Here is a 23,761-nt window from a genome sequence, read left to right on the forward strand (position 1 = left end):
CAATGGTTGTGTGGTTGTCATGTGAAAACTGTAGAGAGGCACAGCTCAAAACAGGATAAAAGGTCATCCCACAGGCATCACAGGATGCTCAGTATACAGGTTGACTGTATTTCCCTTTACTGAGAATTTACAGGAACAGGATAGTGTGGATCTCCTTTTTTTCTCACAGAAAACAACACAGTATACAAGACTGGATATAGTTCTGGCTGTACATTGTTTTTCTTATGACAGATGGATTAGCCAGAGAGAGCATTCAGAGCTTCAAACATGCTTCAGGACCAGTTCTTTGTCTTCATTACTTGTAAATGACTTCTTTTTTCCCTTCCAATTTGGGTCATTTGTTGAATGTTTTAGGGAAAGGCCCAGTATTCTTGTTTCACTTTAACATGGGGGAACAATGACCAGCTGGGTTTATCCTTGCTCAGCGTCAAAGACAAAGTAAAATACAGCCAGAAGCAGTTGCATGTTCAAGTTAATTTCTGTATGCATGATTGAGTAAAACATGTGCGTACTTGTCTCACAATCCTTGTTTAAGACAAAGATGGGAAAAACAGCACAATTTAAAATCCAAAAAGTATCGAAGAGTGACAATGTTACTCTTCATGAAAGCTTTTCTAATGAAAGTACATACAAACTTGGAAACATTATGCACCTTAATGTTTCATGACAGCTTGCCTGTAGGAAACAGAAAACTGTTTCATAATAGAAATACAGAAGGAAAATCTCACAATCCAAAAATGTGAAACTAAATTTGGACCATGTGGACCATGACTCTCATGTCCAATCATGCTTTCCAGGGGTGAGCATTCATAGCTACTCTGTTCTTCAAAAGTACTTATAGCCTAATAGCTTACATCACTTCATAAAAAACAACATTACAATTATTGATTAGTGTCATTAGAGGAGGCTGGTTACAGTAATGAGTCATAAGCATGGAAACTTGTTATGTCACCCCACGAGGCCAGAAAAATACCAATATGAGCCATAAAGAAACTAAACTTTATTATTCCCATTTCTGACAAAACGAAACTTTACAAGACATGCGGAAATGAAATGACAGCAGGTCTCGTTCTCTGCCGGTACATCGCAGGTCCAGCAGAGATGACTTCTGGGCTTTTCATTTAGTAAAACAGAAGAAAAGCTCGCGACGAGTAAGCTCAGGTAGGACTGCTTATTTACTTTTTAATTTTTTTTTTACTGTTTTGTAGAAAGCTGGGGGTAATAACGTCAGACCTTACGTTATGATGACAAACTAGGAATACACTAACCCTGTTAGCTGGAGTAGCTATCAGACCTCGCTGTCACTTCTGAGTAAGTCTGGGTCAAACGGGGTTTAAATGCGATGTAATTTAGCTGACACCTGTCCTTGTACTTGCACATTTTACTGCCGCTGTTTTTCTGGAAAGCGAGTCGGGAGCAAACTGACCCAGCTAATGTTAGCTAGTTAATGTACGCAGCTCAATAGACTAGCTGTTATAGAACGAGTTAGCAAGCTAGTTAGCTAACTCGCTGCCAACTTGTAACAAGGACACTTATTTAGTGTGCTGATACTGCAATAATGATAATAATGGTAGCTACTGTGTGTTTATTTAGTTAGCATTCTCAGTTTTGCTGTTGAAAAATGAGGTTATAGACTGGAATCTAAACAGGAAGTGACTTAACACATAAATCTATGTGATTGGCTGAACTATGCAGCCAAAGATCCTTTCATTAAGAAGAGGACTCACTCGATTCTTGAAAAACGTTGTTCCACCTTTTTAGTTTATAAATATGAATACTCTCTCCTCCGATTCTTCTTTGCTATTTTCCCTGCACACTAATATTACCACAGACATATGATTTACATTGTGTTTCTTTTACAATGTTGTTTCACACGATTTTTAACAGTTTGGAGCGCAAATAAACAGGCATCCTGTATAGTTAAGTACGCTGCCAAGTCTATCTCCAGCTATTTTCTTTGCATTTTCCCTGCATACCAATATTAGCACAGTAATGATTTGCAGACATCAAAATATTTTTATGCATTTTCATAAGAAAAAGAATATTAGTGATTCTCAGTGTGTCATAAACGTTAAACATGTAAAATCTGCACAGAATGAAATGTGTCTGTCTCCTTTTTTATACTGGCACAGATGGACCAGTTACATGACTCAAAAGAGTCGCAAAAACATGTTTGGACGAGGTTAAAAAAACGAAATCACAACTTTGCTATCTGTGGGTTTCAAGAAGAAGTCCCGAGGGCTTCATCAAAGAGAGAGCAGCGATTAGCCTACCAGCTGAACTGTCCTAAAAAGGAAATTAAGTACACATCCAGTAATAGGGTCTTTGATTCCCTTTTTGTAATATTTACTAGTGATTCTCAACAAATAACAGAATAAAGTAGTGATACATTTTACACTCTTCATCCATAACATTAAAACCAATCGCCTTAATAAAGAGTTATATACTTCATAATTTTATTGTTTTACAGCTTTTTAACAGTAACTGCAGACCTAGGAATGTCTACCATCTATATGGACAAGGAGCAAAGATAAAATGCTGTCTTATAAAATACACTGCCTTTTGCACCTTGAGAAAGGCAATTTGGTGCAGCAACATTTGTTAAATATTTTATGAGTAGGCAAGTTTAAAAAAAAAGTTTTATTTTTTCTACAGCAGAGTACGTGGAATTGTTCTTCTTTTAACTAGTTTTGATCAGTGTTGTCTTTCTAAAGCCTCAGGGGGTAGTGAAGTATTTTTTGAGGAACTTTGAGGTATACTCTAGTGCACAGTGAGGCCTCTTAGTTTTTCCTCTTCTTTAGCTGAAGTGAATTTATTATTGGATGTTAGTTCGCGGGACTGAACGTGGGCGTGCAGTGGCTCCCTGACACTGTTATTCCCATTTCAATCCCTAAACGATTTTCTTTGGTCAATTTGTTGGGTAAGACTGCTCAAAGTCCAAATGAAAGAAACAAGTTTGCTCCAGGCGGTTTGAGCTGAACACTGTCTCACGAGGCTTCAACTGGCAAAATTGAAAGTGAAAGGAATCTGCTACAGGTTGGGACCATTAGGTAACATTTCTTCCTCTGCAGAGTTCACTGAAGTCTGAAGATGAAGTGCCCAGATTGTGGCCATACTATTGTGGAGAAGGCAGCCAAGTTCTGCAGCAAGTGTGGCCTGAAGCTGTCTGTCCAACCTGCAAACACACAGGGTAAGTAGATTCATTTAGAAATTTGGTTTAATTATTACATTTTTACTTACATGATTGATTAATGAGGTCCACACAATGTATAAAAGAGCGACTATGTTGTTATGTTTGTTAATACAGCGTCCGGAATATAATTGGAGGACATATGAGGTATACTGTACATCACCTGCCACAAGTTTTGACTCGTAAAACATAAAACTGTCCAGACGTAATTGAATGACACTTTCTCTCTAAATGATAAATGTAACAGCTTGTATGTAAAGTAAGTAAGAATGATAAAAATTGGGTGCAGCTGACCAAAACCTCTATTCTGTACATTGTCATGACATGAGCCTACATTACATTACGTACATAGCACCTATAAAAGAAAAATTACAAAGTACTTGACATAAAAATAATAAAATAAGTGGGCATCAAGTGTTATTCTCTTACCTCAAGATGGTAGCATCTCTGCATTATCTTTTGCACACAGTAGGACAGGTTGGGATTAAACAAACAGGTCTATATTCTGACCTACTTTATAAAGAACCATAAATTGAGCTATAATGATCAAGCTTAGGTGTATTGTTTGAAAGTGATAATTAAAACACAAGTAAAAAAAATAAAAGGCACAGATGGGTCCACAGTAATAACACATGAATCTTTTCTATGTTATGATCATATTCATTAATTTGGATTTGGCTGGAATAAAAATTAGTCTACGGCAATACACTACTGTTGATAACTCCCAGAGCATACAGCGCTGTGTAGTCAGCATTCATTCTCACAGTGGTTTTCACACATTTTCGATGCAGTCTTATTTGTATACCACATATTTTTAATCCAGATAGAGGAGATCAGCCCAAATCCTTGGTAGCAGATTGGGAAGGTGCAGCTGAGAAATCAGTGTCACAGAAAAAACCCCCACCTGCGGACGGCAAGGAATCCAATAAATCCCCCAAACGACCGAATGACGAGACCGTCAGCAACCCAAAGAAAAAGGTGAGTGTCACTGTCACTGTGTTCTGCTTCACTTTCCAATTTTTAGCATGGAGAGCTTCATGTGTGTCTAAGGGCAGTTACTTTTGGTCCTCTAATGACTTTATGATCTCTCAGTTTGAGCTTTAAAACATCTAATTTCTGTTTCAAATGCAATTTGCCTGCTGCACAGAATTTTTTTTATCAGTGTTTGCAAAAGTCAGTAGCTACCAATTTAAGTTTGCAAAACGTCATTCAACAAGGCAGAAATTCTTTATGCAAGAGTTAAGTCAGAATGCCATCATCCTTTTCTATTATTTCCTATAAATAGAGAATTATCTCAAGGTTTGTTATACCTTAGTTAACATGTTGTGAAAACTGTACTTTCAGACAGTAGAATCAACTGGATTATGACTTCAGTTGAAAGCCGGGACATGTTCTTTGAAAACAAAAGTTAAAAAGACACGCCTTAATTCTAATAATGACATGCATACTCTCATAATTTGGAATAGCTATAGTAGAAGTTTAGATCTTTAGAAATCTAAAAAATATTAATCTGGCAATAATACTAAGAATTGTTGACTCTACATTTAGATTTAATTAGCAGCAAAGCAGTTTATAAAACTGATCCTCTACCTTCTGGTCTTCATAGAAAAAAAAGAGGAAGAAGAACAAAAAGAAGAAAGATGGCACCTTGTCATCCATCCAAGATCCGAGCCACTCTGATCTGTCCCATGTCTCTGTGGGAGACAACCAGGGGAAGAAGACGAAGGGCGGTAGAGACTCTTCTGACAGTGAAAGCTCAGATAATGCAATGGATGAAACACCAGACTCACTCCAAGATGGGTCCTCCTCATTAGAGAGCCAGCCTAGTTCCTTAGTAGCTAACACTCCTGCTGCACCACCTGAAGACACACAAGTCATTCAGAGTGAACAGACTGCTGCCACAGTAGAGGCAAAAACTGGGAAGCAGTCTGAGGATGATCCAGGTAACCCTGAAGAGGGAGAGAGCAATGCACCGAAATCAACTCAGGATCAGACACTCAAGACAGCACCAGCTGACACTCCGACTCAACATCCCACCTCAAAGGACAGCAAGAGTACGACTTCTCAGTCAGGTTCTGGCATAGGGGCAGAGGCCACTAATGCTAAAGATCAAAAGACTGACAGAAAAAACTCAAAGAACAAGAAAGACACGGCCGCCACTAAACACCCTACACTGGATCAGAATGCCAACATGGAGCCGAATGCAAAACAGACAGGACAAAACAAACAGAAGGGAAAGAGTCAGCAGGACCAGAAACAGAAGCCGACTGCGGCAGCAGGACAAAAGATGGTTTTTGGCTCTCAAACACCATCAAAGGTAATGCTGACAAAAATTTATGAAAAGGAATTGTTATCGACAAACAGAAGCCTACATTTAAATCGTTTAGTGGAGAAAGTACATGAGTTCATTTTCACAAGTTGAAGCTGTATTTTTGACATACATATTTAATACTATTTGTACAGGCTGACAGCACAGGTTCCAGTGTGGACCCGGAGGGGACAGTAGAGCACATGGTGGTTCAGCAGTCTGGGAGCGGGCAGGACTCGACCGCAGCACAGACCTCAGATGCAGACAAGGGAAGCAAAGAGTCCAGCACCCCAGCTCTCCCGCCACCCAAAAGGTGATGACGTTCTTTCAGATGGTTGCACACATTTGCTTTAGATCACTGTGCCAGTTTTATGTCTGGGTGTTATATTTTCTCTACCTGTACTTATTTGTTTTTGCTTCTTAGGCTGACCAGGAACAAGACCATTGCTGCACGTGACAGACTCACAATTTACTTCCATGCAGTTCTCTCAAAGGATTTCAAATTTAATCCAGAAGAAGATCGTGTCTTCATCAGAGCTGGGTCCTGCATTGGGACATGGAAAGATAATACAGTTGAGCTGTTTGTGACCAGGTACTTAATTCTTGAATGAATTGTCAGTTAAACTCAGATGGTGGCCTAATATATGGGCCCATCAAACAATGATACATCCAAAAAATTATTCTCCAAAATCCAGTTTTCACTTGAAAAAAAAACAAGTTTTAAACTTTCTTTGCTGATTTCTAAAACATACACTTTTCCCCACACAACCATTGTCGTACTTATATATACATACCGTAAGTATACTATGCTACCTGCATGATCTCCTAACTACGTATACGCTCCCCAACTCAGGGTTAAGCTGCTTCCCCTAGTGGCAGAGGGAGGACTGTGGCTTTTGACATGTTCATGGACAAACTGGGCTGCTCTTAATGTCCTATCTCACTGACTTAACACCATGTACATTTGAATTTCTTTTCCTTTTCACACAGGGATCTTGAAGAACACGGGTTTCTGGTCGTGGGCAGCCTGTCGACTATCAAAACTGAAGCTGTGTCTGTGTCGATACCGTACAAATATGTTGTCTATAAGAGTAAAAAGAACACATATGAGTATGAGTACATATACAAACTGGATTCTACACAGCAAACTACAAACAGATGTTTGTTTGTGAAACCCCACCTCGTCAATGATGACGGTAATGTAACATTCACTTGGTCCAACTGTGCAGTAATTATATGTGCTTGTGTGCTAATGGCATCTGATTATTAAATTATGATGTATTTGCATTACACACAGTTAAATGTCTGTTGTATCTTTTTTGTAAAGGGGACTGGCATCAATATGATGACATCATCTGTGCCGAGCCATCAAAGGGCATGCTCAAACGCATTAAAGATACCCTTTGGCCTGAACAAAGGAAGAATCTGATTCAAGGCAGAGAGATTGCAGGGAATATAATGTTAGAGACCATATTTGATCTTCTCAGGAGCTGGACCGATGCCAATTTGAGAAGTTTTCAGATCCAGCTGAATCAGTTCTTTCAGGTTTATGGGGAGCCGTTTGTGTATGAAGAGAAACAAAAGAAATGGCAGTCCTTAGGTTATGGAACAGAAGATGTAAGTTTGTAAATTTATAATCTTCACACATTAGCATTATACATTGTTTACGTCCAGGTAAAGTAATCTCAAATTACCTTAATCTCCTAGGTGAGGAGGATGCTAAAGGAATTCATGCTGAGAAACGTGATTCCTCAGCTGCTGAAGGACGGAGACGGGAAGATGCTCTACATTCAGGATCCCATGAGGGCGGCTGTAATCATGCTCTGTGTACAGAGACAGCATGCTTTCAGACTGACTGAGATTGAACTTTATCGGCTCTGCACTGCACTGTGCCTGCCCAAACTAAACAAAGATGACTTCCTTCAGTACTGGGCAGATTTTTCACAGGATGTCTCTATTCTCAAAAAGTAGGTACCTTATCTTTTCAATAATCCAGTAAATTCAGATTCAGATGCTCATAAAATGATCTTTGTTGTAGTTTGCCAGAGAACTTGGTGTCTCTGATAAATGCTGTGAAAACAGCGGGGATGCCTCGATGGATTCTGGTACTACCGCTCCTTCACCTCCTCAAAGGCACCACAAAGCCCTTTGAAGTACCAACTTCTGGAAACTTGAAGTATGGCTTATCCTGGGCAGGTTTGCAAGGCATTGAACAGGCTCCCCTACAGCCCTTGAGCAGTCAAGAGAGGAAGTAAGAGTTCCCCTACCTTTGCTAAAGTACAACTTACACAAACGTTTTCCAGTGTATTTATTTGGAAATAGATGGATATTGCTGCACATATGTTTACTAACTCTTCTGTTTTCAGGGCACTGATGAATGCGATGAAAAGCCACAGTCACCTGATGGAAGTGGATGCACTTTTAGTGCGATCCTGCTTGTACTTGATGCCATTTGATGGACTGATGGAGTGTATCATCAACATTAACACTGAGCTTTTGGACGTGCTTCATGTTTTCACCAACAAGGCTCCTCTGGATATTTCCTACAGTAACTTTCAGGTGAAGTGGAAACACTAGTAGAAAATATTACATTTTGAGGTTATAGTACGTTTCATTAAATGAATTTATGTTCTCGGATTTCTTTTTTTACAGACAGTATCTGACATACTCTCACATATCCAAGGACACCTCATTGAAGAAAAATACAGGTGATTTGCTCTTCTAAATTTAGTAGATTTTCAATTGAATCATAAAGGCATGAAGTCACAGACACAGAGAGATCATTTCTATTTGTTGGTTAAATTGTTTTTGTACAGACAGTTCACATTTTAAGACATGTTTTGTTTTTTCTATATTCTTTTATGACTATTTTGCTGTGCAGATCATAAAATCAAATCAATACATGGAAGGTAACATGTTTATCAAATGTGATACTTTAATCTTCTATTTTTGTTTTGTTCATAGTTATTTTACTGAGGCTTATGGGAGAGCGTGCCTAGCAACAGCAGTGAAACTGTTAGAGAAGCTCTGCAGAGGAGTCAAACCGACATCATATAACCAGAGCTACCTTGATATTCCTGTAGCTTGTATGAATCTGGTTGCATCAGTGTCAGACTTTGTTCACTGTAACAAGCAACAGGTATGTGAATTGAAGGCAGGGTGTTAGCATTTCAGACAGAATTAAGTCTTGCTAATATCAAATATTATACTCATAATTCTCATTTAGGAGACTCAAGAAGGGGAAAGAGAGCAGCCATGTATAAAAGACTTGATCTCTGAGGCGATGATCATTATGAGAGACTGGATCAGTCGGTCCTTCAGACAGAATTTGCTCAAAAGGGGTCTGACATCCCTGTACCATGTTGAGGCCACGGTGGAGCTTGAAGTGAGTAGTTTTGTTATATTTTGTAAATAAAAAAATACATATGGATGCTCACAACCCATCATTGGTAGAGAAAACTGGAAAATTGGTTTTTGGTTGTGTTTTACAGATGTGGAGCAACATAATGTCCATCCACTTCAAAGATGAAGACTGCACAAAAGAATGGAGACAGACATTCACAATGGATTTTGAGGGCAAGTACAAACAGGTATGTGATACATCTTTTGCAGATCCCTGTTAATTGTTTGTGGTTAAACTATAAAATACTTAATATATTTTTTTGCCTCTGTCTGGTTTTAGGAATCTGCTGTGGATCAAATTGAATTCTACTGCACAAAGATAGAGGACCTCAGTAAATCCCATCCATACATTGCTGCTAGTATTGAGAAGTGTGCTCTTGAGGCTGTTACATCTTTGTGCCAGGTATGAAGACTTCGCATTCACTTTTAAAATTTACATATATGAATGGCACTGTTTATGACAGTCCTGGCCATATGTAAAAATATTGTTCTATATAGACAAAATTGAGTGAATTACAAATAAAATCTTGCTAAAGAGAATCTTAACTCTGGAGAATTTTCATATATAGAAATAAAAGGAACTGCATGACTCACAGATGCACTGCATCTCTTTAAGGGATAAACAGTAATGTTTATGGCTGTTTTACCTCACATGCAGACCAAGTCTGAGGGGAAGCTGTTTGAGAGGCTCAAGATAAACTGGAAGTTCGGGAAACTCATCTCAGCAATTATCCAGAAATCCTGGCCAAAGGACCGTCAAGGGAATTATGAGGATGACGAAGAAGTGGTCCTTCAACACCTCCTCTCCTGGACTGCCGCCAAAAACATTTTCCAACTACACGGTATCTCCTCAGGAAAAAATAAACCATTAAAACATGCACACACCAAATAGAGAAGTTTTGTAGGGTAGGAAGGTAGAATATAATGGTAAATTATAGCTGCTGCGCAACAGTGAGTCGGGGCTGGGGATTTTGAGGAGGAAGAAAAAGAAAAAGAGGAGAAAGATGAAAAAAGGAAGAGGAGGAAGACACATGACAAATACATGAGGGTCCTTCAGCAGAACTGCATGGACCATAATTATTTAAAACTTATTAAATTAAAAACATCTTTGAAGTCATGTGTCTCTAATCCACACAGCACAATACCTGAGAAGGCATTAGCATGTTTATTCTGCATCACCCAGGGCTCGAACTCACAACCTTAGCCACCCAGGGAAAGTCTTGCTACCTGCCAAGTGAAAATCCATAGATGGCTTCATACTATGACTTAGGCAATCACAAGGGTTGCGTGTAAAGGCAGATTTCAAACTAGTGTCAAAAATTTTGCTATTAAGACAAAATTCAGATCATTTGTGTACTTCATCTAGACAACAGAGAGATGTCTGTAATTTATCTTTTACAAAGATTGATTGCTCCATAGGTTACAAGCTGATGTTTAAAGATGCTCTATTTCCATTGATTGCAATAGTTTACATGAGGATAGAATTCAAAATACTGTCAGAAATTCTGTTTTTGAGCTATAATTCTGAAATTTACCACAATATCTACAATGACATTTTGATGCACTGTTGGCTCAATTTTTAATAATTCAAAAATCTGGCTGGATCGTTTGTGGAGGATTATTTTCATGCATGGGAAGGCAGATTTCCTCGTAGGAGGAAGAAGAACAGTAATAACATTGGCAAATACAAGACAAGACAGAGTGACACCCTGTCGTGATCTTTAATTTATATGAACAAACACCCTCCAACAGTAGAAAACCAGGCCTCAGTTTATTACTTCATGGCAGCATTATAATTGTTAAGCATTGTAATCATTGATGTGGTTTTAGCAAAACGCTGACGTGTAATTTTTGTCATTGCAGGTGCAGAAGAAAATCTGATTGAGAAGCTCTCTCCAGATGCCATGGACAGAATTGCTATAGCCATATCATCATTCACAGCCATCAACAATCAACTGGTCCATGGAGACATTAAGACCAGTCTGCTCAAAATCATTTTGGAGAGAAGAAACGCCTTCTTAGATCTACTGAAGATCGGTAATAACAGTCTGCGTGCCATCAAAGATTTACCAAGAAATTTGTTCAACATTTAATAATAAATAACCACAGAAGATGCTTATTTCGTATGATAGCGTGCGCTGGCCTAATCAAAACATTTAGATGTGTGTGTGTGTGTGTGTGTGTGATTTGATATTAACAGATTGCCTCTCTGAGAATGAACAATACAAGGATAATGCCAAAATGAGGAGGCTGTTACAGTGCAGACAAGATGAAGTGGAAGCTGTGTACCATGAGAAGGAGCTTGTGGACGTCTTCTTAACAATGAGCCACAAACTTGAGGAACATATAACAGGTATGGTGCTCTTGTCAGGAGAATCAGTCACTTTAGTTTGATCATGCAGTTGCAGCAATATTAACGTATGTTTATTTATTCTCTATGATAGTTGATGTTTCCGACATGGAAGAGAGACAGCGGGTCAACATTGAGATCATGTCTCTGAACAGTTTCATGGAAGTTCATCAATTTGAGCAATTGCCCTCTCCCATGGCTGGTGTTGTCACCTACTTCAATCTGGATGAAGAAATCAGAAACATGGCAGAGGTCCTGTACACATTCAGAGAGAGTTATACATTCAAAGTGTGTTGGGAGAAACAAGCCAAACTCCTGGCCACTGAAGAAGACGACAATCCTGATGAACATGAAGTAGCGGACATTATGGCAACACCAGAAATGATACATGATGACATTTTCAAGCCTTGCTTTGCTAATTACACAGACATCTACACTTGTCTGAAGAATGGCAGTATAAGGCTTGAGGAGGTACAGCAGCTCTTCAGAGCTTACAAGGGCAAGTACGAAGAACTTGCAAAGGACCTGGACATCATGTGCAGAGTTGATAAATCGACTGACAAACAGTGGATCCACAGCAGGGTTCAACAGATCGAGCAGTATCATGAGCTTCATCTAGCTGTGGCTTCAGCTGAAATTATCATGATGGTCAAAGAGACGCTTCATCTTCAAGGGGACTTCAGGGTTTTGGAGACACTCACAGAAGTTGTAAGTGGCCATGTTTTGAACTAAGTATATTGCAAAAATATTACACATTATGTGAAAATTCATCAGGCTAAAAACCTCCCTCTGCATACAACATGTGCATTAAGTTACTGTATATGAAGATGTGCGCAGATAACTTTTACTTTTTACTCTCATCTCCCTTTAGAATCACGCAGACTTTCAGAGAGAGCAGCTCAATCGAATTGACAATGACTTGATGCAGGCAAAGATGGTTCTGGTTGACATCACTGAGTCCCGCAGAAAGTGCCTACAAGAGCTGGGACTCAGAGGACACTTTGTAAAATGGGTAAAAGATGCACTTGAAGGTAAGAATAGTTATTATCTTATCTTATCTTGTAGTCACTACAGCAATTTATTTTAATACTCATTCAGGCAAATTACTTTAATTCTTTTCAGATATAAATGAGTTGAAGGTGTTCGTTGACCTGGCTTCCATCTCTGCGGGAGAGAATGACATGGACGTGGATCGTGTTGCTTGCTTCCATGACGCTGTCCTCGGCTACTCTTCAATGCTATATGAGCTCAAACCAGACTCTGGTTTTCATGTCTTCAAAGAGGTGCTCAAGAAGCTCTGGAGAGCTTTGGAGAATGACAGCAACCTACCAAAAAAACTGGTAAGAGGACGCCTTGCTAATACAATTATTAAAAAACTTCATCATGATAAAGTATGACAGTTCGACCAATGGGCCGAAGATTATCCTAAATTCTTTAAGTAACAACGAGAGTGAGTTAGTGTTGATGCCACTATAACTCCACAGATGGACATTAAAGCACTTCTAGGCAGATGGTTTTGGGTTCAAATCACACAGAATTTACTATTTCCTTGTTCGTTAAGATCTTGCTGAAGGGAAAACATCTCTGAAATACAAATAGTAAATTAAATACAAACGCTCATGAATTATCATACTATATTAAATATATTATCATACAGTCAGGGTATTCAGTCTGGGTTAACCCTAATCTTATATTAAACACAAATACGAATCTTGTCTTCTTTTGTAGCGGGACAGTGCACGCCATTTGGAATGGCTCAAGACTGTAAAGGACAGTCATGGGTCAGTGGAGCTGTCATCTCTCTCTTTAGCATCAGCTATCAACAACAAGGGTATCTACCTGATCAGTGCACAAAGTGTAAAAAAGGTAAATAATAAAAATCAAGATGATGGCATCCATATGTCCATGCAGCACAGACGTCGTCTCTGAGAACAAAGTTTCTACAAAATTATGTATGGGTGTATTTCTGTTTTTCAATCCAGTTGAGTCTTGACACCGCCTTGAAGCTGCAGATTCCAGAGGAGCATGACGAGGGGCCGCAGATGCGCTGCTATTCTCTTGAGGACCTGCGGGAGCTGCAGAACAAACTCATGCTCATGTCTGGGAAAGGGGATCAAGGGCAGAATGAAGTTGATCACTTTGCAGAGGTGTATTAAAATGTTTCCCTTTTTATTTAATTAACATGTCATTTTGTTTAACAAGCTGAAATACTACTTCTAACACTACCAATGCTTCTACTACTACTTCTATATGTACTTCTGCTAATAATTATTATAATCATAAGCATTTTTTGTTCAGTGTTTTTTATATTTGAAGATGCATCAATTTGTTTGATAACATTGCGATAATAATAATAAATCAATAGGTTCATATCTGACAGCTATACCATATACTGGTGAAGAGATTATGCAATGTGTCATTAATTAATCAGAATTGTTTTAGATTTTATTTCTGAAATCGTTTGCCTTGTGCCAGAGCAAGCTTGCCTCCTGATTATACTGTACATACAAAAAAGATAAACAGTTGCATGTGACAGTAGGTTTGTATTTATTTTTCAGGTTTTTGCCAGTGTTCAAAGATTAGCTGAGGCATTCATTGCCCTCTACAGTGCTGGGAATCCTCTGTTCAGACACTGGGAAGCGCAAATCAACTGCTCTTTAAGCAGCAAAAAACCCAGCATTATGATGGACTTCAACCTGGGCAGTGTTGTCAGTGTTGTCATTGTGGAGGGCAGCATAGAGGAGCAGCTTCCTGAATTTTGCAGGAAAATGGAGAAATGCCTAGACTATTGGAGGGATTTTGTGGACAAACAGAGATCCCAGCATTACTATCTGAACTACTATACAGCCGAACAGATTGTTTACCTGTGCAGCAAGCTGAGTCAACAAAATGTGACCAATGTAGAGGACCACGTTCTCATGATGCTCTCCTTCATCAAACCAAATTGCACAGACTCAGATTTGAGGCAGGTCTGGCATGCACTCCAGTATGAAATCCTCACCAAACCAGAAGAGCAAAATGAGGACATTAAGTTCCAGACTTTTGTTGTGGTGCCAAGAACTGAGCTGGGAGACCCAGACTTCACCAGTGAATTGGATCCTCTGGCAAGTCTTGTGGAACAAGCAAATGGTTCGCAAAAATTTGATCTCATATGGAATGCTTACATGAATGACATGAAGAATTTTCTTCCGCACATTCTTGATATAAAAACTCTTGGAAGACTGTTAGAAATACTAGCCAACAAAGAAGATGAGAGTGAAGAAGATGAAAGTAAAGAAGACATTTCTGATGATAACATTGGGAACCTCATAATGAGGCAGCTACCTAAAGGCCTGGCCACCGGAAATCCAAACCTGATTGTTTGCCCGCACGATGAGGTCTTGACATCTTGCATCTCCATTTACATGAGTAGCGAAGACGAGACACTTCCCACCTATGATGAGGTCCTACTGTGCAACTCCTCAACGACATACGAACAGTTGGAGCTATTCCTCAGACGCTGTCTTAGCACAGGCTACCGGGGACAGAAGATATACTCTCTACTGTATGGAGATCTACTCACTTATGATGTAAGCTCTAAAGTTGAGAACTTTTTTCAGCGAATGAAAATGCAGAGCAGGAAGGACTACAGACTTATTATAATCTGCAGCTCAGAAAGAGAACATGCCTACCTTCCTTCAGTCTTCAGCCAGTACAGATTGCACATGATTCCCCAGGAGTCATTAGCGAGGATCCAGAGGTACCTCCACAAACACTTCATTGTCCCAGCAGATCAATGCAGTGCTGCAGCTGCGTTCAAAGACCGACTGTGCGTTGGTGTCGTCTCATCCAAAAGGGCTGGTGTTGGTGTGTATATATTTATAGTACTCAGCTATTTCAAATTGCTAAATTTGCACTGATGGTGAATATTTCACACAAGATTATTGAAACCTGCCATAATCACTTTTTTATTGCAGGTAAATCTCTCTACATCAAGAGGCTGTATGAAAAACTGAAGCTCTCAACCAAAAAGCCATCAATGATGAAATGCATTCGCTTGATTGAACCTAATGTTGATGAGAATGTCATCCTTCAGTCTCTGTTAAACACACCCAAGAGGAAAGAACTCATGATGTTCCATTTTGACATCACATCATCGGTAATAATGAGTCTCAAGTTAATGCTTAGCTTAGTGTAATATATCTTTATTAATAGAACGTGTCTTGGCAGCTTACATTTGGTGTTAATAGACAGTTTTTTTGTGATTGAAAAGGTGCAAAAAGGTCTCCATGAGTTTCTTTTCAAATTGTTGATTCTGCGCTATTTGATGGACTCTGAGGGAAAGACATGGAAGTGTAGCGACAAGCAACTGTATGTCGTAGAGATTTTAGAGCCGACTATCAAGTCAACCAGAAAAGCTTCACAGCAGGTAAGAGTTTTGGCACTAACACTAATCATTTGTCATCTGATTTTAAAATGTTACTCACCCTATGTTGTATTTTCATCTCTGTTTTCTGCATAGGCTCAAACTGTGAACAGCACTTTCACAGATGTGTTTCCAAATATTTTCTGCCGACCACCCAAAGAGGTGCTGATGCTAGAGATGAGGAAGCAAGAAGATCCTACTATTGTGAGCCCTGATGACCCACTGATGGATGATGCTGAATTCAGGAGTCAAGCCTTTCAGCGGCCATACCAGTATCTCACACGGTTTCATAACCACAGTGATCTTGATGTTTTCACATATCAGGATGTTGAAGGGTCACACGTGGAATGTCTTCAGATGCTTCTCATGCACTGTGGAATTATGGACCCATCCTGGGCAGAACTGAGAAATTTTGCATGGTTCCTTAACCTTCAGCTGAAAGACTGTGAGACATCTGTTTTTTGTGATGCCACTTTCACTGGAGACACGCTAACTGGATTCAAAACCTTTGTGGTGGACTTCATGATTCTAATGGCAAAGGATTTTGCCACTCCATCACTCAGCATCTCGGACCAGAGTCCTGGCAGGCTGCAGATGGACCTGACTGGTGTACGAGATGAAGACTTGGCTCCTTTTCTGATTAGAAAGAGATGGGAAACAGAACCACATCCATACATCTTCTTTAATGATGACCATGTGTCCATGACCTTCATTGGTTTCCATCTTCAGCCCAATGAACAAAACTCTGTTGATGCCATTGAGCCCACCACTGGAAGGGTAATAAAAAAGAATGTCATGACAAGGGCATTATATGAAGGCCTAAAGCTACAAAGAGTCCCTTTCAACATCGACTTTGATGGCCTTCCTAGAGGGGAGAAAATCGAGCGAATCTGCAACGTTCTTGGTATTCAGTGGCCTCTTGACCCTGATGAAACATATGAGCTCACAACTGACAACATACTGAAGATGCTGGCAATCCATATGCGGTTCAGGTGTGGCATACCTGTCATTATCATGGGAGAGACGGGGTGTGGTAAGACGAGGCTCATCAAATTCCTTTGTGAGTTGCGCAGAAGTGGAGTGGCCACTGAGAACATGAAACTGGTCAAGGTGCATGGAGGGACAACTTCGGAGATGATTTACACCAAAGTCAGAGAAGCAGAAGACATTGCTTCTATTAACAAGCAAGACTATGGTTTTGACTCTGTTCTCTTCTTTGATGAGGCCAACACTACCGAGGCTATCAGCAGTATTAAGGAGGTCCTCTGTGACAAGACAGTCAAGGGGGAAAGTTTGACACCCAACTGTGGGTTGCAGATTATCGCAGCATGCAACCCTTACCGAAAGCACACAGATGAGATGATTCAGAGGTTAGAATCTGCTGGCCTTGGCTACAGAGTTCGAGCTGAAGACACAGATGAAAAGCTTGGGTCTATCCCTCTCCGCCAGTTAGTCTATAGAGTTCAAGCATTGCCACCAAGCATGATCCCTTTGGTGTGGGACTTTGGACAGTTAAATGATCAAACAGAGAAAACATACATCCAGCAGATTGTGCAAAGAGTGGTTGAAAACAAAGCTATTGATCAAAGTTACATCACATGGATCACTGATGTCCTTTCAGCTTCACAGAAGTATATGCGGACAAGAAAGGATGAATGCAGCTTTGTCAGCCTGAGAGATGTAGAACGCTGCATGCAGTCTTTTGTTTGGTTCTATGAAAACCATGTCATGTTGTTTGCAGAGCTTGAAGAATTTGAGAGTAAACAAAATGCTGAGAAGAATGAAAGGCATCAGAGACAGCCTGAGGTCAGAGACCCTGTGCTCTGGTCTCTAGTCATGGCCATAGGAGTATGCTACCATGCCTGCTTAGAAAATAAGGATAAATACAGACAGAAAATCAGCAAAAGCCTACCACCAGCATACAACCCAGCAAAGGTAATGCAGGAAATCTCACTCATGCAGGATTTACTTTTGAGAGGTGTGCCAATGGGAGATACTATTGCAAGAAACAGTGCCCTCAAAGAGAATGTCTTCATGATGGTTCTCTGCATTGAGCTAAGAATCCCTCTCTTCTTAGTTGGAAAACCTGGAAGTTCAAAATCTCTGTCTAAAACACTGGTGGCAGATGCAATGCAGGGCCAAGCAGCTCATTCTGACCTCTACAAAAGGCTTAAACAGATCCATTTGGTGTCCTTCCAATGTAGCCCTCACTCAACACCAGAAGGCATCATTAATACATTCAAGCAATGCGGACGCTTCCAAGAAGGAAAGAACCTTGACGAGTACATTTCAGTTGTGGTTCTTGATGAGATTGGGTTGGCTGAGGACTCTCCAAAGATGCCACTGAAAACCCTTCATCCACTGCTAGAGGAGGGATGCATTGATGATGAGCCACTACCACACAAAAAGGTTGGATTCATTGGCATCTCCAACTGGGCTTTAGACCCTGCAAAGATGAACAGAGGCATTTTTGTCTCCCGCGGTGACCCTGATGAGAGGGAACTCATTAAGAGTGCTGAAGGCATTTGCAAATCTGATGCAATGGTTTTGGAGAAGGTCAGGGATTTCTTCCAACCCTTTGCAAAAGCCTACTTGAACATCTGCTGCAAACAAGGCAAAGGATTCTTTGGCCTACGTGACTATTATAGCTTGATTAAGATGATTTTTGCAGTGGCCAGGGCTTCTCAACGGAAACCCACAGCAGAGGAAACTGTGAAGGCAGTGTTGAGAAATTTCAGCGGCAGGGATGATGTGGATGCAGTTACTGTCTTTACCAAAAGACTGCAGATTGCACCCAACCTGGAGAACATCAGTGCCATTGAGTTTGTGAGAGAAAACATTCAGGCAGTTGGACAGGAAGAAGAATGTCGGTACCTGCTGGTGCTAACAAAAAACTATGCAGCCCTTCAGATCTTGCAGCAAACCTTCTTTTCAGAAAGTGGTCAGCCAGAAATAATCTTTGGATCCAGTTTCCCGAAAGACCAAGAGTATACCCAAATCTGCCGCAACATCAACAGAGTAAAGATCTGCATGGAGACAGGCCAAACAGTTGTGCTCCTAAACTTGCAGAACCTCTATGAAAGTCTCTACGATGCCCTCAACCAATACTATGTCTGCTTGGGAGGACAGAAATACGTGGACCTTGGACTGGGAACCCACCGTGTGAAATGCAGGGTGCACAAAGACTTCCGGCTAATTGTCATTGAGGAAAGAGAGGTGGTCTACAAACAGTTCCCAATACCTCTCATCAACAGGCTGGAGAAACACTACATGGACATCCACACTGTCCTTAAAACTGAGCAGAAGAGGATGGTGGATGAATTGGAGAGATGGGTGAGACTTTTTGTGTCTCTCAGCAATCAACACGCAGCAGTAGCTCAGACTTACAAGTACCAACCACCAGACGTCTTTATTGGCTACCACTCAGACACATGTGCTTCTGTGGTACTTCAAGTAATAGAGAAGCAGAAGGATAGTTTGGAAGTCTCAGATCCTGAGAGGAGAGTACTGGATGAGGCTAAACTCATACTGCTCAAATGTGCGACACCAGACTCAGTGGTGCGGTTGGACTGCACAGGCCTTCCCAAAGTGGAGAGTGAATATCTGGCCAGGATCTACTTTGAAGAGCAGAATAGCAGCTGTTTAGCTGACTTCATTCTTGCTCACACAAGGCAGGAAGTCAATTGCTGCTCTTCCTTCACAGAGGTAACCTTAAAGTTGTCATACAATACCAGTTTCAAATATATCCTGAAGTTGTAAGTTGTTACTAAGTTGTTACTTTAATAATTGTAATTTTAAACCATAGGTGACAACATTCTCCAGACTTCTGACAGCATCTGACTTGGAACCACTGGAACAAATGTTAGATAGTGTCGAGCTTCTCTCACTCCAGCAGTTTGACACAGAGCACTCCTTCCTGAAGAAGATCAGGTTTGTTGATATATTGGAGAGCGTATCATTTTACACTTGATAACTTGAAACTTGTTGGTATTCTCACATAGTAAACTGCAATAAACAAGTATATGAAAATAGTTACTTTTCTAGTAAATACTGGCATTTTTAGTTGCAAAGAAACCTATACAAAAGAGACACTTTTGTCATGGCACAGGGCAGATATACTTTACTGAATTTACAATTTTATGTGATTTTTTTTTTAAAGCTATTTGGATATTGTGACATCTGCATTGTTACACTATGTTTGCAATGATGTACTGTATGTTCAGAAAAGCATTTAAGAATTATTAGCAAGAATATAGATAACTCCTATGAACTTGAGGTATGATATCAGTCTAAACATAAAAATCCATGTTTTCTTGTAGGAACTTCATCACAGCTGGAAGCAGTAAAACTGGACCCTGCAACAAGATCCTCATCATTCAGTGTGATTTTGATGAAGCCTCTCATAGTGTCAATCTCATTGCATCTGCAAAGTAGGTCCAACATTTCCTCTCTGTTGGGTATGCGCCACTGTGTGGTTTTGCCATATTGAGTTTTACTATTCATTTTTAGGTATTCATCCATAAATGAAATCAACAAGATAAGTCAGGAGAGCATGGGAAGCAAGGTATTTGTCTACTTTATCTCCAGACTGCCAAGAATGGAAGGAGGGACTTCCTACATTGGCTTTCATGGAGGTAAGGTTACTACAACTTGTGAATTTAAAATTTCACATTGTTTGAAGAATAGACAATAATCTAAGACATGTTGATATTTACAGGCCCCTGGAGATCAGCTCACATTGACGACCTCAGACGGTCAAAAGACATTGTTTCAGACATCAAAGCCTTGCAAAACATGACAATCAGTCAAATGTTTGAAGAAAAGATGAGTCGGCCTGAAGGTGACTGAGTGATAAATTATTGATAGCAAATGATAATTTCCTCTTTTATAAAATTTCTTCACATTAAAATCTAATTAAATTACAAAATATTTTCTACAGCCATGGAGGTGGATAACATGTACACTGAGAATGAGCAGGAGGAAGCAGAGTTAGAGGAAAATGTGAGTACAGACAGCATATACAGTATTTCAAAACATTTTCTATTGTGGGAAAACCACAAATTTACAATATATTTTTTCTACCTTAAACTGAAAATCTACACAAATCTATAACATTGGACATACATACTTGTGACACTAGTTTTTGACTAGTATGTCCTCCTGCTGCAGGGCTGGGATAACGTTGTGGATACTACAGCACTGGTGCGGAGCTGTGTGCAGAATGCAGTAAGCATGCTGAGGGACCAGGTGGAAAGTGGCTTCCGCAGTACTCGGAGAGTTGAGATCCTGCTGACACTCCTCAGTGACAGTGACAAAATAAAAGGTACTAAAACAACTTTTTTAAATTTTTTTTGTTTTTGTTAGAGCAGTTGCAGTGCTCATCGTGTTATCTAACTCTTGTCAGGTGAATTTTTGCAAACTGTGAAGAGGCATCTTCACTCGTTGCTGGTGACTCATGATGGCAACACCTTGTCACCCATCAAAAGCAACTGGGTCATAAAGGAGGCCTCAAACATTGATGCCTTGCAGGAAGGAGGCACCTTCAGGTGAGTGCTTCAGCCGCAGAATACAAAATTTCTATGTTTGCCTATATATTCCTATTTTTTGGAACGGTGCTGTTAACTCTTTGGGGGTCATGACAGGCAAACCTTATGGAAGCGTGTTCAGGCTGTGGTCGTCCCCCTCTTGGCGCAACTGGTTTCAGTCATTGACCGCGACCAAAACTTGGACATCCTGCTAGATGGAAACTGTGGTGAATCTGTCAAGAGGCTGTGGTTAGATATCTTTGGCAATGATAAGCTGCTGGAAATACCACACCTAACACTGGACCACAAGTAAGTGGTGGTAACATTGCACTTTGCATAAAGGATACCAAATTCCTATAACTAATAATATTTATAATACTGTTTACTTTGCATATTTAAACTTTTTCTTATTTTCTCTTTTCACAGCTCTGAGACAAGAACAATCCTTGTACAGAACTACATTACCCAAGACAGGAACATGATCTGCAACATGCCATTCAGTTGGAGAATCAAGAACTACCTGGAGGAACTCTGGGTTCATGCCCTTCAACATGAAGGTAATGGCATGTTATCAGGTACTCTCCATAATTGGAATGTCACTGTTATGTTGTTGTTGTTGTGACCTTTTGCTTTTTCTTTAAATGTATATATTTGTTAGGTCACACTCAACACGAGTTTGATGAGTTCTTTTGGAAGACACCACTGGGACGATACATTGCAAAAGCAGACACAGAGATGCAGTCTGAGTTTTTTCACCGCTACCTTCAGGATTTCATCTCCATGACAATGAACGTGACTTGTCAGGAAGATCTGCAGGTTGGTTTTCTGTAATACCTGAAGCCCTTACATTTCAGGCTACATCTGTATGATAGTGTGTGAATGTATGATCTAATGCACATTATTATTTGCTTTTCTAGCTCCTGTGTGATGCCTTGAATTGTTGTGTCAATGAGCTGAGATTGCAGCTCAGTGCCATGGATACGGCAACATCTCTTTCATGGGTCCATGCTGCTTATCATGAATTCAAGAACCGACTGCAGAACCTCTCCAGAATGATCTGCATTGAGCCCCAGGTGACCCAGGACCTCTTGAAGAATCCTCATGCCAGAGACCGGGATGAACTGGTGAGTCTCTAAAGACTATTTAAGTATTTTAAAGGCAGAATAAGTAGGATTTGTCAGTTGCTGTTTGTAAACACACGATTCAAAGTTGACCCCTCCTCCCCAGCTCAGAGCGAGAGAGAGCGCTAGAGAATGAAAGAAGAAAGCTGAGCGGTGTTAGCGAGGACAAAGCAGTGAATCAGAGAAAAAAAACGTTATTTTCTGATTGTTTCACGGTGGTTACGTTTTAGAGAACAAACAAAATCGGCCACACCTACGCACAACCCTGTGGGAAGGAGCCAGCTTCATCCTGTCCGCTGCTCTCTACTCTGCGTGTGTGTGTGTGTGTGTATGTGTAGCTCAGCCCCACTCTCGGTCAAACAGATAGACCTGCAGCTCTTTATACATCCATAGTCTACCTAGCCCGATCTATCTGCACACTTTGTTTCGTCTGGAGATAAATATATGACACAGACAGAGAGCAGAGAGAGACGGAGACAGCGATGTAACCTGCTCGCTATGTTTTTGTAGAGTCCTGACCTCACAGCCTGCACGCTGTTTTTGGCTGGGGGCTACACACCGCTGCTCAAAGGTTAAAAGGTACACTAAAAGGTTGCCCTTTTAGTGTAGTGATCATATTCCCTCTGTCTCCAAGGTACTCGATGTGTATGCTGCTTTTGCATGTGTGGAGTATCTGGAGCCTAGCGTCCTGGACACAGACGCCCAAAGACAAGCCTGGCTCAGACAGGTCAAAAAACTCCAGGTTCCCATTGAGTTGATCTGCTCAGAGGACAGTGTGAGACACTATGGAGAAAGGAGCAAGGCGATCGTCTGTAGAGTCCAGTAAGTCAAGCTTTTAAATTGTCCAAGTGGGACAGTTGTATATGCTGAGGTTTTTAGGTTGTCTTTAGGTACTTCTTTAGCTGTATTATGTTGGATTTGTTTGTGTTTCTTTGTTCTTAGAGCTGGATGGAATCGGATATTTTCTCTCTCACTATTTGTGGAACACATGTTGTTGGGCATTGAGGAGGTAGAGAAGAAGCTGACACCTTTAGTTTTGGAGCATACTAAAGGGCTTGGCCAGGTTGGTCTGGGTTCTTTGTACTAACCTGAATTTTCATGAGATTAATTCAATGAATTACCATAAAACTGCATCCAAAATAATTCCTCCACCCATAATAAAATATATTATGTCTACTCTTTCATCAAGATACTAGAAAAAAATTCAGACCTCAAAACTCAGCAGTCATTTGAGGCAGTAATCGGTTTGCTCAAAACCTGCAAAGATGGAGCCGTCGAACGCATCTTCAGGTAGAAATTCAGTTTTCTATCTTTTGCATTTTATAAGAACCTCCCCTACTGTACTTTGCCTCCACCCTGTGACTTCACCTGTTGTTTATGTTTTTTCCAGATTTGGTCTTACGCTGTGCCCAGTGTGTATGGGAGACCCCCAAGATCCGCTCTGCCTGCCATGTGAACAC

At 40.3% G+C, this 23,761-nt stretch overlaps 1 protein-coding gene across 2 annotated transcripts in view; it reads left to right on the forward strand.

Annotated features, from left to right (window-relative positions):
• The first annotated feature begins 1,009 nt into the window (after window positions 1-1,009).
• Window positions 1,010-23,761, forward strand: part of rnf213a (ring finger protein 213a) — a 37,236-nt gene continuing 14,484 nt past the window's right edge. The window contains exons 1-43 of one of the 2 annotated variants that reach the window (XM_044181335.1): window positions 1,010-1,161; window positions 3,072-3,190; window positions 4,014-4,168; window positions 4,797-5,507; window positions 5,654-5,811; window positions 5,923-6,090; window positions 6,489-6,694; window positions 6,826-7,115; window positions 7,206-7,465; window positions 7,537-7,749; window positions 7,865-8,057; window positions 8,151-8,206; window positions 8,463-8,637; window positions 8,725-8,883; window positions 8,990-9,088; window positions 9,181-9,303; window positions 9,559-9,742; window positions 10,764-10,937; window positions 11,101-11,253; window positions 11,345-11,958; window positions 12,122-12,281; window positions 12,373-12,590; window positions 12,979-13,116; window positions 13,233-13,397; window positions 13,809-15,096; window positions 15,207-15,388; window positions 15,503-15,658; window positions 15,752-19,360; window positions 19,461-19,585; window positions 19,975-20,085; window positions 20,165-20,289; window positions 20,373-20,495; window positions 20,595-20,656; window positions 20,825-20,978; window positions 21,060-21,201; window positions 21,298-21,489; window positions 21,607-21,737; window positions 21,839-21,996; window positions 22,098-22,304; window positions 22,936-23,123; window positions 23,244-23,364; window positions 23,491-23,591; window positions 23,692-23,761. The exon at window positions 23,692-23,761 is cut by the window's right edge and continues 113 nt beyond it. In XM_044181335.1, coding sequence (XP_044037270.1) covers window positions 3,091-3,190; window positions 4,014-4,168; window positions 4,797-5,507; window positions 5,654-5,811; window positions 5,923-6,090; window positions 6,489-6,694; window positions 6,826-7,115; window positions 7,206-7,465; window positions 7,537-7,749; window positions 7,865-8,057; window positions 8,151-8,206; window positions 8,463-8,637; window positions 8,725-8,883; window positions 8,990-9,088; window positions 9,181-9,303; window positions 9,559-9,742; window positions 10,764-10,937; window positions 11,101-11,253; window positions 11,345-11,958; window positions 12,122-12,281; window positions 12,373-12,590; window positions 12,979-13,116; window positions 13,233-13,397; window positions 13,809-15,096; window positions 15,207-15,388; window positions 15,503-15,658; window positions 15,752-19,360; window positions 19,461-19,585; window positions 19,975-20,085; window positions 20,165-20,289; window positions 20,373-20,495; window positions 20,595-20,656; window positions 20,825-20,978; window positions 21,060-21,201; window positions 21,298-21,489; window positions 21,607-21,737; window positions 21,839-21,996; window positions 22,098-22,304; window positions 22,936-23,123; window positions 23,244-23,364; window positions 23,491-23,591; window positions 23,692-23,761 — 12,117 coding nt within the window. In that variant the 5' untranslated portion in view covers window positions 1,010-1,161; window positions 3,072-3,090. The other variant, XM_044181337.1, reaches the window with a different exon arrangement.

The sequence above is a fragment of the Siniperca chuatsi genome, linkage group LG21 (assembly GCF_020085105.1).
Source record: "Siniperca chuatsi isolate FFG_IHB_CAS linkage group LG21, ASM2008510v1, whole genome shotgun sequence".
In the NCBI taxonomy this organism is placed as follows: Eukaryota; Metazoa; Chordata; class Actinopteri; order Centrarchiformes; family Sinipercidae; genus Siniperca; species Siniperca chuatsi.